This window comes from Cantharellus anzutake (genome assembly GCF_015039405.1).
Source record: "Cantharellus anzutake strain C23 chromosome Unknown EI90scaffold_2, whole genome shotgun sequence".
In the NCBI taxonomy this organism is placed as follows: Eukaryota; Fungi; Basidiomycota; class Agaricomycetes; order Cantharellales; family Hydnaceae; genus Cantharellus; species Cantharellus anzutake.
Window position 1 is genome coordinate 214850 of NW_024066952.1, and position 15308 is coordinate 230157.

Here is a 15308-nt window from a genome sequence, read left to right on the forward strand (position 1 = left end):
AGTAAGAATCGTAAGCGGATGAAAGAGTTTGAAGGAGGAATTTAAGCGAAAGTATTGTATCGATGTATGTGTAAGGTGCTTTGATGGATGGTGTTGTCAAATGTGTGGGAGTCACGAGGGATGTTGGTTGTTGTGGTGGAGGAGGGGAGGAGGCTGGGAAGATGGAGCGTTATCAGTAGACATACTAGTAGTACTACTGGGAAAGAAGGATGATGTCGTAAGATTGGTTATTGGCGTTCCAGAAGGATGAGTTTGGGGCTGCTCCAAGTGGATGAAGTTCAGAGCGCCACTGGAAGGTTTAGTCGCCGTAGCCGTAGCCGTAGCCGGAGAAGAAGGATTCGGTGAGACTAGTACTGGTACAAATGTGTCTTTACACGCGACTACTAAACGCCAAGATATGATCCCAATCGATCGATTTGATGAATTCCAAAAGTCAAGTCAAGTCAAGTGATTCGATAGAATTTTTAAGCGCCCAAGGCCAGCCGGAGTTGAACAAAGCCAATGGATTAGTGACCAGAAGAAAGGGTTGGAGTTAATAATCCAGATAAGATGAGATAGAACAAATCACCTGAATCAAGATTCAGGGGCGTTGATAAAGTTGAATGAACCGGGTTCAACACTACTCTGGTTGGAGAGAGTTGTTGCCACATGATTCGTAAATAACCGGTTGGGAGCCGGGGGGCCATGCATTTTGACCAAACCAGGCAGTGAACGGTCATGGTTGAACGCCGGGTGAACCATGTGATTCGTCCAGGAAAGGGTTGGGGGGGCCCAAGTTTGAGAGAAAGAAATGGGAGGTGAAATTACGTAAGAAGTGGACCAAATAATGCCAAGTGATTTGGTAAAAACTTGAAACGTACAGTCGAGAGTTTGGACCCTGATGGTCCGAAAGAATATTGGTAGCCGAACAAATCGTAACATCGCCGTCTTCGGCTATTTTAGCGAATGGGGACGCCTGAAGTGAAGCCGTTGCTGTCGTCGGATGACGAGTGAGGTACTGGTACTGCCGTCGGCAGATCAACCGCCGTCAAGGCGGATGATCATGAGGGAGGGGAGGGAGGATCGTGGGACTAACGCAGACTGATAAAAAAAATCTCGAGCTCACACACAGTATGAAATCAGCTTTTTAGAGCGGCGATTCACGCGGGAGGGGGTTGGTGATATCAAACCCGATAGAGAGCTAGATAGAGAGCTTCACAGATATCGAAAAGCTCGCGATAAAACTGTTTTGCGCCTTCCCCTCCCAGCGACGACGAGCCGAACAAGAAAAAGCGTGTCGAGGCCGTTTTCCTGGCTTTCAACGTGGTGTTACGCACTTTGCGGTGAACGCACACAAGGTCGCTTGGCGACGCTTTGGGAAATTGAATGGCTGTGCTTGCAAGGCAACCTTGTGGAGGAGATCGGAAGCAAACCAAACGCAAAATGAATGAATTTGATTCGTGGAGATTCGCCTCACTCAGAGAGTACTGTCGTGCCGTGCCGTTGCCCCGTTCTTGGGACGCGCCTAACCCTTGCATCTACATGTGGCAGACCGACGGGCCCCCCGCCATTGGCCACACCACCGTAACACCGTAACCATTAGCAACCCCCACCTTGAGGGCAATGTATGTACATATTTGAATGCATGCCTAACGGCAAGCTAGCTAGATAGCCATAGATCAATTTGTGAACGGGTATCAGATTACAATGCACCCCCAAGTCGGAAGTCGTTCTCGTGAGCACCTAAAAAGGGGGGGGGGGAGGGCACGACGTTAATATCAGGAGTACTGGTTTGTCGTTTAATTCGGGGTTACTCCATCCTGGGATGCGATACAATCGGTGTTGAGATATGGGGACTTATCTTTCAAAATTCGAGATCAGGCTTAGGCAAAAAGCGGAATGGATCCAGGCTTAGTGGTTGGACCGTGTATGGTAAGGCGTGCATAGATTGTACGGGAGTGAACGGCGTTCTTACTCCTCTCGCAATCAATAATACTTGACAAAACAAGACATAACAGAATTAGAATTTGTATGAAACGGGTGCTAACCGCCTGCACGCGACGGGCCTCCTTTACTTGTCCCCCCCCCCCCGTTCAACCCATGCCGAATCAAGGCTTTTACACACACATTCCATCTAAGCATATACATAACACACTGCCCTATGCCCGAGCCCCTTAAGAACATTCCGACTCTTGCCCCGCAGCCACCACCACCACCACCCCTCTTCTCTCTTTTCTCTAAAATGCTCAACCCGCTATCACCACTACCACTACCAACTACACCCAACATGGATCTATCCCTCTTAGACTTCAAGGTCTGCAAGCAAATCATAACTTTACTCAGCATTCGATTCCTCTCACACCTCAAAACGACCTCCGTACCCCCCATCACCATCATCATCACCATCACCCACGTCGAAAAACCCGTCGACCTTCATCAGGTTCTCCTCCTCCTCCACCACCACCACTACTCCAAAGACGTTCGATGGTTGGGATTGGAAAAGAAGAATCGTCTACATTACCTGATTTAGCGCCTGCCACATTTGTAATGAATCGTGCGGACGTGAAGCGCTTGCTTCGACGGTTCCTTGAAGCTCACAAGGTCACTACTCCTCCCTCCCAAACTTTCAACCCTCAACACAGCCTTACTGATGTTTCTTATTACTCACAGGAATCTGCTCGTGAGACGGATGACTTGTCCGCAGACCAAGTCTTTTTCTCTCGGGGGGTCGGAGTCACTCGGATGAGATCCCGGGTTCGGCTTTCGATGCGAGTTCCGCACCAAGCGCTGATACCACAGGCATAAGCGACATGCAGCTTATAAGCAGCAGCAGCAGCAGCAGCAGCGTCGATGATGATACCAGTACCCGTGGTAGGTCGACCACACGCCGTAAACTCACTGCGATATCCGCGGCTTTCAACCCTGGCTGCGGAACTCGAAACACGTTTGACAAGTCTGGGCCCTCCATGTCTTATACCAGTACGACTAGCGTAGAATCTCTATCGACGCCAGCGAATGACCTACCTACCCCTCCTCGCTCTGACTATAATCCACTCCCTGCTGTGGAGTCTTCCAGCTCCAACATGAGTATTAATACGACAACGACATCCATCTCATCCCCCGATACCACCATGTCCCCCCCAGACACCACTAGCACAACAACACGTAAACCATCCTCCTCGACCACACGTAGTTTCGATCCCTCAACCTTTGAGCCTAGATCGGCACGTCGACCCTCTCAACACGCCTTGGGTCATTTCTCCCCACTTCGTCAAAGTTGGACATCAGACGATCTCCTACAAGACGATGACGAAACGTTCGTAGAGGAAGAATCATCATCATCTGAGAATGGACGGGGATCGACATCGAATTCGTCAGCAAGGAAGGTTTCGTTGCCCATTTCGATCTCGACCTCGGTATCGGTCTCGGTCTCGATGTCGATTTAGGCTCCGACGCTGACGATGAGCGTGAAAGTGAAGAAGGTGACGATGGACGTTCGTGGGTGATTTACGAAGATGGTGATGATGATGATGAAGATGAATTGGATGATGTGAAAGATTTGATAGAGTTTTTCCAGGCGAGAACGCGTGAGAGGTCGAGGAGGAATTCGTCGATTTCGATCGGTCCAGATGCGATTTTGGGATGGGCGTTGGCGCGGGCGCTAATGCGATGGTGGAGGTTACGACATGAAATTTTTCTCTCCCCCCTTTTTTTTTCCCCATTATCACCTCCTCTAATTTTTCTTTATTGAACTCGCCCCCGTGCAATATATTAGGATGGTGGAAGTCTGTTTTCTCTTTCTCTTTCTCTCTCTTCATGGTTTATTGGTTGAACTTTGGATCTACTACATTCCGGTGAGTAAAAAAATCGTTTCATCTTTAGTGTTAGCAGTTGGGCTAACGGATGGCAATACTCTCCCTAGTGTGTTATATCCTATGTGCGAGCTATATAAACAACGATGGGTTCGTTATGGTGGGGGTTGACGGGCGCGGGTTTCAGAGTTTTGGAAGAAAAGAACAAACAAACAACAGGTACGCCAATCTTTTCGATAACGTCATAGGGTCGTTCTTGTTCCTTTCATTAACGCAATCGCATTCCTTTGTAGGGACTCGAAACGTCATTGGTCAATCACAAATCCCTCCCTCGTTTCCCGGTGCTCCATGGGGGGCGGGGGCGCGTGACGCAATGACGATTGTGTCATTTCTGCGCAACGTCACCAGTTGGGTTGTGATGAACCACAGTCGTTCGTGTTGGTGGATGTCCCCTATAATCATGCCGGGCTCCTGTCGGAACAGTCATCTACAACTTCTCTGGTACTGTCAGCTTGTTGTCATCACCTGAACGGATAACTCGTTCAAACCGGGGTCGATTAAATCCCAACTGCTCGTTCTCGCCCCAACTAATTGCACCGTCTCCAGTTTCCGACATCGTGTCATCACATCATGTCATCATCCCGTCATCAGCATTTTTCCATCCGTTACCAGCTCGCCACCAGACACTAAGTTTGCTCGTGTCGCTTAGGATCTTGCATGCATGCATCATCTGACTGATCATCTTTTTTTTCTCTCAAAAAATCGCATTGCTTCAGCCGTATATTACGATCATCTCACTGGTCCCCTTCCCCCTCGTCCAACACATCTCACCCTTTTCCATCGTGATTAATCCATTGCTCCGAATCATCATTTTCGTATTTTTTTTTTGGTCAAAAATTTTTTGGTTTTTTTTTTTACCTTCATTCTATTATCACTGGCGCCCACTCCTATACGTCCAGCCACATCGCTCGTCCCTGCACCCCCTTCCTGTACTCTAATCACCCATTTTTTGTTTCCGTCGCGCGCGCGCTATTTACTTTTCAACATCCTCATTCCTCGCCATTGGTTGCGCTCCATTCCACCTCACACCCACTTTTTTACTCGTGTCCCCTCGACCCCATTCTTTCATGGTGCAATTTTGTATCATTTCTTTCTTTCGTCCTTTCCTTTTTCTTTGGTCATTGCTTTTACCGCTTACGACCTTACGCCCTTACGCGCACACGTACGTACTTTCCGAAACGAAACAAAAAACAAAGAACAAAAAGCAAATGAAAAGTTAAATTTTGATTCAGTCAGTCAGGATGGATTATGGATTATCCATGCAGCTAGTTGAAGTTCGGTTGCGCTTGCGACGTAACGAACCATGCATGCATGCCACCTGCCGCCTAGTTATGTGCGCGCGTGCGTGCGTGCGTGGTACGTTTCAAGTGTTCAAACGGCCATGAAACGGTTCGTACCGTATCGATGAATGCACGACTTTGAGCAGAAGGGAAAATACATATATATACTGAACCGCATGCCATGGTGACGGCCGGTGCATGCCACATGGACCTAAGCTTAAAAAATGCACTTCCTGAACTACGTCCGCTTCTACGTACTACATGCATGCAACGCTCACCGAGCTCTTCGCCAGGTTCTTTATCCAGCCCATTATTTGAATGGGGGTTGGCCGGCCGGTTGTTGCATGTCTCTCTCTCTCTCTCTCGTTTGTCTTTTATATCTCGCGGTTATGAAATTGCATGCATGCATGGGCGCCGAAAGTTGAATTTTAGGATATCATTGCATGCACTTGCGCGCGCGCGCACACACACTTTGAGAGAAATATATGACTTTTCGGATGAGTTTGAAGTAACTGTATATACTGCCGCGCGCGGTTACGCAAGTAGTTTTTGTTGATGATAAGGCTGAGCCGTGTATGAGTGCCATTCACAAGAAGGGGAGGGGGGGGAGGGGAGGGGTACTCCACGTATGATTTCAATCATGATGTTCTTACAAGCTTGGAGATGGACCATTCTAGCGCACTTGACGGGACCTTTGAAAATAAATGAAAACATTTTTTTCTGGAAGACACCATCGGACAGCTTGCGATCCGGGAATCAGGACGACCGGTTTAGCGGCCGTGAACTTGTACCACTCCAGTACGCAAGAAGAGGCCGAGACTTTGAAACTCCATATATCTGGTCCCATTGCCCAGTTACCCTTCCCCTCTCCTCAGTCTCACACTGTAATCAGCAGGGGTCGAATGCTCTCAAACGGCCAATGAGTCGCCCGATCAAGAACACGTACGTGGCAGTCAGAAGTGGCACTAGTTGGGGCGAAGGAAAAGCTAGGAGATTCCTTGGGACATGCCAGGTGAAAGGGCCGCGAGTGAAGTGATCGGCTGCATAAATACAGCACCCGGTGCTGTGCTGAGCCTCCTTTTATTCACTGGAATCTGTAACGAGGCCATGCTGTTGCCCAAATCCTGCTGCCCTATCGCGTGGTTTTGGCAATCAGCGCCCCGGCCCTCGAACGGTGAATGAAAGCAAGATAATTTTCCCAGTTCGGGCCGAAGTTCCTAGTACTTGGCAAAACTCATAAGCCTTTGAGTTGCAAAGCGATGCGCAGCGACAGAGGGACAATCAACCAAATGCTAGTGGAGATGAATCTATGGGATTCCGTAATTTGGTACATACACGCACGTCGCTGATTGGGCAGGTGATCAGACCGTATTATTGTCCCAATTTTCCAGTGGGGTATCAACGCGCATGCAAACTTTTCCAGGGAAATGGTATACCGTCAGATACATCAAGTTAAATCATATAAGGATGTTGGGGTTCAAGGGCCATACTGACCACATCTTCCGGTCCTCACGCTATGTATGAACCTTGGCAAAGTCAAATAGCACGAAGATGAGTCATGGTGTTGTCAGTTGTGCAGCGCGGGGTCCTGTCATCGCATCGTTCCTCTGTTCCTGTTTGTCCTCTTCCCGCAGTTTTCATCCACATTTCCGCTGAACCTGTTACCGCATTATACACAAAGACCTGATTATTGTCATGTATAAGAAAATGCCATGTTATGGCAATGGATTTTCCTTGACAGGCACACGTGGAATAGCAAGTTCATGCCTGATGGAACTGTAGGTAGTGGCGTGACAGCTGTTTTGCATCCGAGCAGAGTTGACACGAGATGGCACTTGATTATGTAAGCGGGCCTTTCCCTTTCGACTGACAATCGTTGCTGGTGTGGAACTCCACTACATTGCTAGTTTTGGTTCGCTGGGTTGCTTACAGTGATTCCAGGCCTCTTCTCACCTGTTTGCCGAACGCGAACAGCACTGGGGCAATATTAACCAGAGACTTAGCTGCTATGGTACAATCGGCTCAAAATGTGAGGTCCCCCAGTATCGTTACTTCGGGCCTGGGAATGTACCTGACATGCTCCGTTGCATTGCGTAGAGCTCGGTGGTGAAAGAACTTCCCCCGGCACGAGAGATGGAAAGGTACGTGGCATTCTTGCCATTCCGCTCCCGCGAAAAATCGTGTTCTCCGTTGCGCGGCGTTGGCTGAATGCTGATGTTGGAGGCGCAAACCGACTCCAACCTTCAAAACCCAACCCCAACCTTCAAATCTGAAATGCAATTCTAACAATCTTTTCCCTTTCATATGTCTGCAGGAGATTGCGAGTTTTGGATGAAGATCTCACGCCATTGTTGAATGCGCTCATCAATTCTCAGCGAAGTAGGTTTGGTCTGAACATCAAACTTTTCGTTCTTTCTGCTCAAGATATCCTTCCTATGTTAGTGGGAGAATCAACTCCGCTTTCTGCCTTCATGGTTCTCGATGAGGATCAGTATGGACAAAGTGGTCCAGGCGGACCCCTTGCACAGAATGATCCCCAATCGCTGGCAAGTGTCGAATATCATGCAAGTGCCGTTGAGGTGGCTCCGTGCATGATCCCCCTCGCATCTGTGTTACTAGCCAGAGATGCAGTCAAGGGAGCCTTGCATGGTCCCTCTGACCCGCCCATTGAACCAGGGGTTGACAAGAGGACCCCGTCATTAATACCTCAACGTTCCGAGGAGGAATTCCTTAAAAATGGCACTGCATACCCGATCGATGCGGCAAACAAACACAAGAAAAGACAAAGAGAGGATGAAAATCATCATCCTGAGTCACCCTGCGATAAACGTAAGTTTGGCTCTGCGCATAATTTCCTCAAATGCTGTATGCTTATCAGGTCTCTCTTGCCCAGCCTCGAAAAAGAGCAGATCCCGACGAGTGAGGATCTGTGTATCTCGTAGTGCTCAGCTACTGACGAGTACGGAATACAGGCATTGTTCCCGGATCTGTCCTTGGATGGGAGTTATTTGAGAGTTGACGGAGGTGATGAGGTGGGATCGATTGAAATAATGATAAGTTTATCTGCTAACGTTCATTCGCTCCAGTACGTCACGAATGAGAATCATGGCTTGGATTTACCATCATCGGTTTCACATGATCGGTGTCTCTTTCCTTCCAGTCATGATCAGGCCAACTGCGCTGAGTGGGAGGTCTCAACACCTGAGATCCCGATCAAGGTGCTGGGGAACGAGGATCAACGTGAGGTGGATCCCCCGGCCCCAGAGCCGCTCACTCCTTTTATGCAAGCGGCATCTCAGCAGAAGGATTGCACACACGGGCTCCGTAGTCAACAACCTGAAGACCTGAATCACAGGCTCTCCCGTGGGCTTGATCTTGATATCGCGATACATGGACCAGACATCACCAGCCTGAGGGATGTGCCTCGGACAGAAAGCAGTGGGTTTCCGCATGGTGGTACCGATCCAGTGGCATGTGACCCCCGAGAACTCCTCTTGGATTATCTCTCGTCCGATTCAGCCGAAGATCCTCAGAGGGAAACTGGTGACTGCAGATTTCAAGACCTTGAGTCCCAAGTCCATCAAGACAGTGCTCAGCATGTCCAATTTACTACCGCCCGACATAGCAGAACGATAATCCACGCTGATCCTGCAACCCATCACGTTGGCGCTGAGCGATTCTCTCAAAATGTATCTGTGAATGATCAAGGACGTACCATACCTTCGAAGGACTTATTGCCGAAAGTATACAGAAGCGTAGGTATCCAAGTTGGCACCGTCACCCAGCCCCTCGTTCGAAGACGTTCCTCTTCGGCCCCTAGCCGCCTAGTCTCGCACCCTCTCTCGCTCCATGAAATCCACAAGTTCACATCCAAGGCAGAGTTGTCCCAAAGTCAAACGGAAACTTTCTCTGGTGGGACGTAACTTTTCCAGTTCAGCTGTGCGTTATCGGACTCGACGCGGCGGCGCCTGCTGTCCTATTCATGTTCCTGGCTTCGATAGCGTCCTAGGTTTTGTACTTGTCATATGGATTGGGATACTGGTAATCTGCTCCCCGCCACATTTTCATTTGGGCCGTTACATCTGTACGTACAAAGACATGACCTGAATTAGCTCGTATATGATGGAACTTTGTCCGATGTCACACCTATCGCTCCGCCGTGAAGTTTACATCCAATTAAGAACTCACTCATCAAACTTGATAATCCATGCATCTTTCAGTAAGCCGCGAGTGTGACACTTCACTCTAAGGCTCGAAGTTTCGAAGTTTCGTGTTTCGTGGGACCACGATTGCTCACGATCCACCGCCTATGTTCTTTCTAGCCCATCGTGTTTTCAAAAGGCCACTCGGAATGTTGTTATCGTCGCTTCTGTATAGCACAAGGCTTGATTGTGGAATATGACAAAGCCTCGGTTGCCTAACCCATGCTGCGCATCTGCCTGTATGCGATAAGTGTTGTCTTCACAGCAGCGTTTTGAATGAGGGTTCATCAATTCTCATCCGGTGCCACTGAAAGAGGGACGGTAGTACTCTCCTCTCAGGAGTATGCGACGCATTTGCGTGATCGACATATTCTATACAACACAGATTATGGGGTCAGCTCCGCCCCAGTTCTTTACCTGCATGTGAAGCATGGTTTTAGTGAGATGCGCGAAAATCGAGTCAGTGGGTGCGAATCATGCAGAGTACAACCTTGCCTATTGCACGCCGTTTAGTCAAAACCTAAATAACTACCTAATGTATACATTATCGTTCAGGACATAAGAATATAGCAGATAATTCATGATATGGTGGAGCCTAGTCCGGAATATGAAAATGAAAAATGAAGAACGGTAACGTCCATTGGAGCTGAGATACTAGCACAAAACACAAGGAACTATGGGCAGAAGCAGGATCGAGGGGCGAGAATGGGAAAAGTCGCGGGCTGATTGGATGTTTAGATGCCTTCGTGACAGAAAACGTCGCGAGAATATTTCTCGTCCGTTTGACCCTCTTGCGTCTGAAGAATTTCTTTCACCTGGAGCAGTAGTGAGTAGGCAATAAGTTAGCGGGGCGTCTCAGCGCGGAACAACGGGAAGTGTGCAGGAGTAGCGTACCTCTGGTGGAGGATTCAATCCAAGTGACTGAGCACGTTCCCAACGTTCTAAACGAGTGACCCCCACGCAGGGCCCATACTCGTAGGACAAGTCAAACATGCGGAGAATTTCGTGAACTCTGTTCTCCCCTTCAATATGAACTACAAACAGGTAGGCGGAAGACACAGTTATGCAATGCGTGATGGAAGAGGATGTAAATGATCTTACTAGGGGATTGACCCATTCCGAATCTAGGTTTGATAGATTTGTGGTATTTGTCGTAGCGCTTGACATCCAGCTTGGAGCCTGGAGGGAGCGGAGTGTATTCAGATTCTTCGCCCGATGACGAGGTTCCATCGGAGATGGAACTATGGGCACGAGGAACATTGTCAGAAAGTCATGAAAACCCAAAGACATGGGTGCTGCATATCAGTTACTGACTGTGTGACGGGTGATGGCTGATGGTTCTTCTTTGAGACTACCTTCGTCGCTGCTTTCTTTCCAGAAGACGTGCGAGCATTCTTAACAGTCTGGAAGCTGTTCGAGATTTTGCGCTGCTTGGGCGAACGAGTGGCAGGCATAATCGGTGTTTGACTCGAAGGAGAAGGAGTTTCGATTAAGCTGAGAAACAGGAACAAATGTATTACTTATGTAAGCGACTGTTTATATTTGGGTCTCGCGCCAACTCCCTGGACTGCGCATTGGCGTGGGCTCGAGCGAGAGAGACATTTCAGCTTGAGCTGAACCTGCATGCCGGTTCTCTCAGAAGTTGGTGGCACCCGTAACCCAGGACATCGCGCATTTGCGATTTGGCACACCCTCGATTCGCCTGGATTCTTTGCGTAAGATCACAACCGATTCGTGGCGCTGCTTTTTTTTTTTAGTGTGGGATTTCGTGAAGTTATTTTTGGAGCACCCATCCTCTTCGTTCGGGGGTCAAATGGAATCTTCGCTTGGACGATTGGTACGCAAATATAGGGGGGGTGAGTCTACAACTTGAATATATGCGGTTTTCTCATCGTTATTTTCTCAAGACGATCGTAGAAGGACGAAGGGCCGTAACAGCTTCGAGTATGTAGAGACACCAAACAGTGTCTTTGAAGGCACGGGGGAGTTCAAAGATTGATTATCTGATTGCTGACAGCCAAATTCTAACAGAGAAACAAACTGATAGCAAGAGAGACGATTTTTATGGTTCTCAAAAATTAACTCCTGGTGGTGGGAGCCAATCCGTTGGACAGCGTAACCGTGGCCCTGATGCTCAAGGAGGCGGATCTCCAGGGTTACCAGCATCGTCCATCCTTATTCTTGACATGGTTGCAATCCCCCGTGGGACTGCGTTACCTCCCGCAGACAACCCCAATCTTTCTTGTGGCGATGGCAGTTATGACATTAGACCCGCATCTGCTCTCTCGGTGTCCCCACGAGCACGGCTTAAAGCGAAGAAAAGGCCAAGAAGTGATGATGGGTTGTCGTTTCCACTTGGCACGGGGTTGATTGCGGGAGATGGTGTGCACTATTTCCGTATTCTTTTGTTAGCCTCGAGGCCCACCTTTCTTTTAGGTACAGAAAAATTAAAGGCTCGAAAGCTCACCAAACTTGGAAGCCGAAGTGACACCACCCCGGGGGTAGATATCAGCGCATCGCCGTCAAGGGATGTTGTCGAAGCAATGAATGACCAAGTGATAGACGCAGGCGCGAGAGCTTGTGACCCAAGAGAAACGGAGAGCCCGTGTGCTACTATTCCGAAGTTAGAGCGGTTATCCACGGGCCCAATGCAACCCCAGGTAAAGAGGGAGCTGCACAAACCCCCTTCGCCACTTACGGATCTTCTGAATCCACAGCCTTCCCAGAAACAGTCCACCCCAGACTCCTGTACGTGCTCGTTACCCTCACGATTGGGAGTTACTTATTTTTGTATTCTAGCAGTCGCCACGCGGGCATCAGCGCATGCACCTTCCTCAATACTGAGTCTCACCCCTCTCCGTTTGAGACCTCTCAAAGTTATCGTAGGCCCAAATCCTGGTTGTGACTTGACTGATGAACAGAATGCTCGCACAACTTTTGGAAAGTCTTCGGAGGCGAAGACCCTCCATTCTGTGGATAACACTGCATCGACTTCCTCGCGGCCGCCGCGCATTCCAATACCCCTAACGCCGCTTCAGCCGCTACCCATTATAGTGTTACCCAATAACGATAACACTAGTTCGGAGTTGTCTGAGTCGAAGAAAGGAAAGAAAGGAAAAGATGTGGGAGGAGAGTGGGGGCCATTTCCTGCGCCAGTAAGTTCATGCGCTCCAACAAGGTCTATCTGAGTCCAACCCTGAAGCTGGGTATCAAGGTCGACGAGGACATAACTGTTGAGGATTTTAACCCTGAAGGCGAACTTCAAATCCGTGGTGATGCTGACTTGTGTTCTCCCGAGGACACCATTGTTATGCCAACTGCCACGTTCGCTGATGAAATTCGTGCGATGTCTGCAGACACCGTGGAGACGCCTCCGTGCATGTTTTTCAGTCATGTGGCAGGACGTGTGAAGGAGGATGCAGCGGAACCATCGAGTTGTTTGGGAGCCGTTCAGAATGGCCCATCGAGCCCACCGCCTATCCAGCCGCCGTGCTCCTCCGAATTTGTCACAGCGCTCGAATGTAACGGAACAATGGCTTCCCCTAGCCCGACGGGAGACTCCAACATTCAGTTTCTATCTGACGAACGGGAACAATCTTCTCGCAATCGTATTGCTTCCTCCCCCGCGGAGCCCAGGCCCCATCCTCTTATTTCCTCCACGGACCCGGAGGGTTATACGGAAGCAGATTCACCTGACAATCAACAATCGTCCTCATTGAAACTATCAAGTTCTTTATCGATTGTTTCACCATCGCAACAATTAACTTCATCTGAATCGCCCCCCCAAGGCCTTTTTTTCTTACATTGGCTTTCGGCTGAGAAATGTGGCAATGGAGCATCTGCTGCCGCAGCACTCATCCGTGATCTTAGATCCCAGGTTGTGAACTGTCAAGCAGAAATCAATAGGCTGAAGACCATCGTATCCCTGCAAATGAATTCGACTTCATGTAAGTATTTTAAGGTGTTGCAGCATGTGAACTGAAACTTCGGCAGGCGACCATGGAACTTCGGTCCCATCTTTGGAAGGCAGAAATACGACAACAGGGCGCAATCGATTGCATCCAAATGTCGGCCAAACGGTTCGACAAATCGCCAGTCACAAGAAATACCGAGCTCCGAGAAGATCCAATTCCACCCTGTCAGCATCCCCTATTCCCGTTGCGCTTTCGAACAAGGATGTAATTGCAATGATATCTCCACACATTGACAGTCACAACAGCACCACGCAACCAGTACCGAAGGGCACCGCTTCCACCCTCGAGTTTCGTTCAGCAATGACCCATTCGTCCTCGATGAGCTCCCAATCCGCTCTGGAGCAATCACATGCGACCAAAATTAATAAATCTCCCGAGTCCTTCAGCCATTTGGCCACTGCATCTCACAGCAGCATCAGTTGCGCCGAGACGGACACACCCGAACAGATTTTCGGACGTCGTGCCATGGTTCCTGGCTTTCTCGACGCCCTGCGCTGGTTGGAAGAAGAGGCTGATAAGTTTTCGGAGAGGTTCCCCGCTGGCAACAGTTGCTCCCATGGTAGAGAGGTTTGAAGACAGCCCCAGACATGGTTACATTTTGCTTGTTTATGGTCTGCCCCTCATTCCCACCCTGAAGTATGATATTCCAAGTACGTTACCTGTATACTATCAATATTCGTTCTCTTCGACCATATCACAATTCCGAATCAACCCTCAGGAGCCCTTTCCACCTTCACCGAGTAGTTTCGCCCTGGGGCGCACAAGCCAGGGGATCGCGTACGAGTCCCGAACTTGCTTGAGTTCCACTCACTGTGTACATTCAAGACCACATTTATTTCACTGCCACTCCATGGCAAAATGGCCTCAATGAATGTCTTCTGATACGTTGGATGAAGGCTTGGAAAACGCCGCATGCTGTCCGATCTGCGAAGTCAAGCAGAATGTTACGATCTGCGGTGTTGGGGTTCTTTTATTTTTATTTACATTGCCAAGCTTTCTCTCCAAACCCGCGCTGGAGTTCACCGTGGTCAGACTTGTCAACTAACCTTCAAATCTACCAACCATCCAACCATGCTCATTGCCTAGCACATATGTGCTTCAATGAATGTTTCTCGCTTCGCCCATGGTTGACAGAACTAGCGGATATTGATCGCAGCATTAATGTTCGCATTATAGCATCCCATCAATCTCATGATGCAATACCCAATAAGCCCGCACGAATATGGCTTTGAGGTGTATATCCCCAACAGCGGGAACCAGGGACTCGGCCGATCATATTGACCTGAGGAGCATCTTGCCCAAGAATTCCCTCATGCGCGCCTACTTCAGACCACCATTAAGATCCAGAATCGTTGGGTCCGCTTAGCCAGTCCCTCAAGTTGAGTTCGTACCACAGTCTGCCTACGATAAAGCGGACACCGAGTCGTCCGCTCGCGATTTGATGTGCAGCTCAACTTCAGGTATGGACAGAACCGAGCTGCTGCCACCCGGGTCCATGAAGGTGGTGTAGCATCTCCCTATGGAGGTTTAGGCGAAATTGGAGCAAGTATTCTAATGATCGTAGGGTGCGGGCTTGAAGGAAGCACAAGGAATCCTAGCTCCCTGAGGAGTCCAGCCCATGCACAGAAAGGAGTATAGATGACCCGTGCTCCTCACCACTTGTGATCAAGCGGTCTGATGATAGCCCGACTCTCGGCGAATATGTTGGTGGGCACAGGGAAATGATCCCGACTCCCCTGACCGAGCTCACCATCATTGGGACTTCTATGTGATAGGTTCGGTTGTCCTAATGGTGGTTCCCCCGTCGGAGATCTTCCACTTCTCGATCAAGTTCTCTTACGTGCGTGCGGCCCATGGGAAACATAGACAGTGGCACTAGTATTCTTGAGACGGATAATAAAGACTCGGCTGCGGAAAATCGTGGGGCCAGGGCGCGCCTTCGGAAAAAGCATGCAATCAAAACTTGGGTGTATCTCTCCACACACTACGGGATTGAAGGGA

General features: G+C 49.3%; 6 protein-coding genes across 6 annotated transcripts; 3 read left to right on the forward strand and 3 right to left on the reverse strand.

The window, feature by feature from the left end:
• Positions 1–1862: 1862 nt before the first annotated feature.
• Positions 1863–2947, reverse strand: EI90DRAFT_3011142 (uncharacterized protein; the record flags this gene model as incomplete). The annotated part of the gene is made up of 5 exons (XM_039056441.1): positions 1863–1974; positions 2135–2295; positions 2342–2445; positions 2648–2795; positions 2846–2947. The coding sequence occupies 5 exons, from the start codon at positions 2945–2947 to the stop codon at positions 1863–1865; spliced, it is 627 nt and encodes a 208-aa protein (XP_038923069.1).
• Positions 2948–3110: 163 nt separating this feature from the next.
• Positions 3111–4711, forward strand: EI90DRAFT_3190001 (uncharacterized protein; the record flags this gene model as incomplete). The annotated part of the gene is made up of 5 exons (XM_039066386.1): positions 3111–3144; positions 3173–3295; positions 3327–3566; positions 3862–3900; positions 4085–4711. The coding sequence occupies 5 exons, from the start codon at positions 3111–3113 to the stop codon at positions 4318–4320; spliced, it is 672 nt and encodes a 223-aa protein (XP_038923070.1). The 3' UTR covers positions 4321–4711.
• Positions 4712–7680: 2969 nt separating this feature from the next.
• On the forward strand, positions 7681–9205 carry EI90DRAFT_3029675 (uncharacterized protein; the record flags this gene model as incomplete). The annotated part of the gene is made up of 4 exons (XM_039058149.1): positions 7681–7960; positions 8025–8050; positions 8104–8163; positions 8218–9205. Coding segments are annotated over exons 1-4 (1152 nt in total), but the record flags the coding sequence as incomplete, so codon positions are not given.
• A 606-nt stretch (positions 9206–9811) lies between these two features.
• EI90DRAFT_3284787 (DNA polymerase delta, subunit 4-domain-containing protein) lies at positions 9812–10787 on the reverse strand (the record flags this gene model as incomplete). The annotated part of the gene is made up of 4 exons (XM_039066941.1): positions 9812–10148; positions 10228–10367; positions 10435–10574; positions 10648–10787. 4 exons carry the CDS (start codon positions 10785–10787, stop codon positions 10068–10070), a joined length of 501 nt encoding a protein of 166 aa, XP_038923072.1. The 3' UTR covers positions 9812–10067.
• A 463-nt stretch (positions 10788–11250) lies between these two features.
• On the reverse strand, positions 11251–12715 carry EI90DRAFT_3029679 (uncharacterized protein). Its single transcript, XM_039058150.1, has 6 exons — positions 12548–12715; positions 12163–12488; positions 11774–12018; positions 11598–11722; positions 11365–11570; positions 11251–11309 (listed from the first exon to the last, which is right to left on the reverse strand). Exons 2-5 carry the CDS (start codon positions 12344–12346, stop codon positions 11468–11470), a joined length of 657 nt encoding a protein of 218 aa, XP_038923073.1. The 5' UTR covers positions 12347–12488; positions 12548–12715; the 3' UTR covers positions 11251–11309; positions 11365–11467.
• Positions 12536–13998, forward strand: EI90DRAFT_3029681 (uncharacterized protein). Its single transcript, XM_039058151.1, has 2 exons — positions 12536–13280; positions 13327–13998. Exons 1-2 carry the CDS (start codon positions 12644–12646, stop codon positions 13878–13880), a joined length of 1191 nt encoding a protein of 396 aa, XP_038923074.1. The 5' UTR covers positions 12536–12643; the 3' UTR covers positions 13881–13998.
• The last annotated feature ends 1310 nt before the right edge of the window (positions 13999–15308 follow it).

What these genes read in the sequence shown, in the direction of transcription:
- EI90DRAFT_3029681 (XM_039058151.1), top strand. Translation starts at nt 12,644, where the DNA reads ATGCCAACTGCCACGTTCGCTGATGAAATTCGTGCGATGTCTGCAGAC. An exon ending in GCAAATGAATTCGACTTCAT is followed by an intron (nt 13,281 to 13,326) that starts GTAAGTATTTTA and finishes AAACTTCGGCAG; the next exon opens with GCGACCATGGAACTTCGGTC.
- EI90DRAFT_3029679 (XM_039058150.1), bottom strand. Translation starts at nt 12,346, where the DNA reads ATGCGCGGCGGCCGCGAGGAAGTCGATGCAGTGTTATCCACAGAATGG. An exon ending in GAGACTCAGTATTGAGGAAG is followed by an intron (nt 12,019 to 12,162) that starts GTGCATGCGCTG and finishes TAAGTGGCGAAG; the next exon opens with GGGGTTTGTGCAGCTCCCTC. An exon ending in AGAGCAGATGCGGGTCTAAT is followed by an intron (nt 11,571 to 11,597) that starts GTCATAACTGCC and finishes GCCACAAGAAAG; the next exon opens with ATTGGGGTTGTCTGCGGGAG.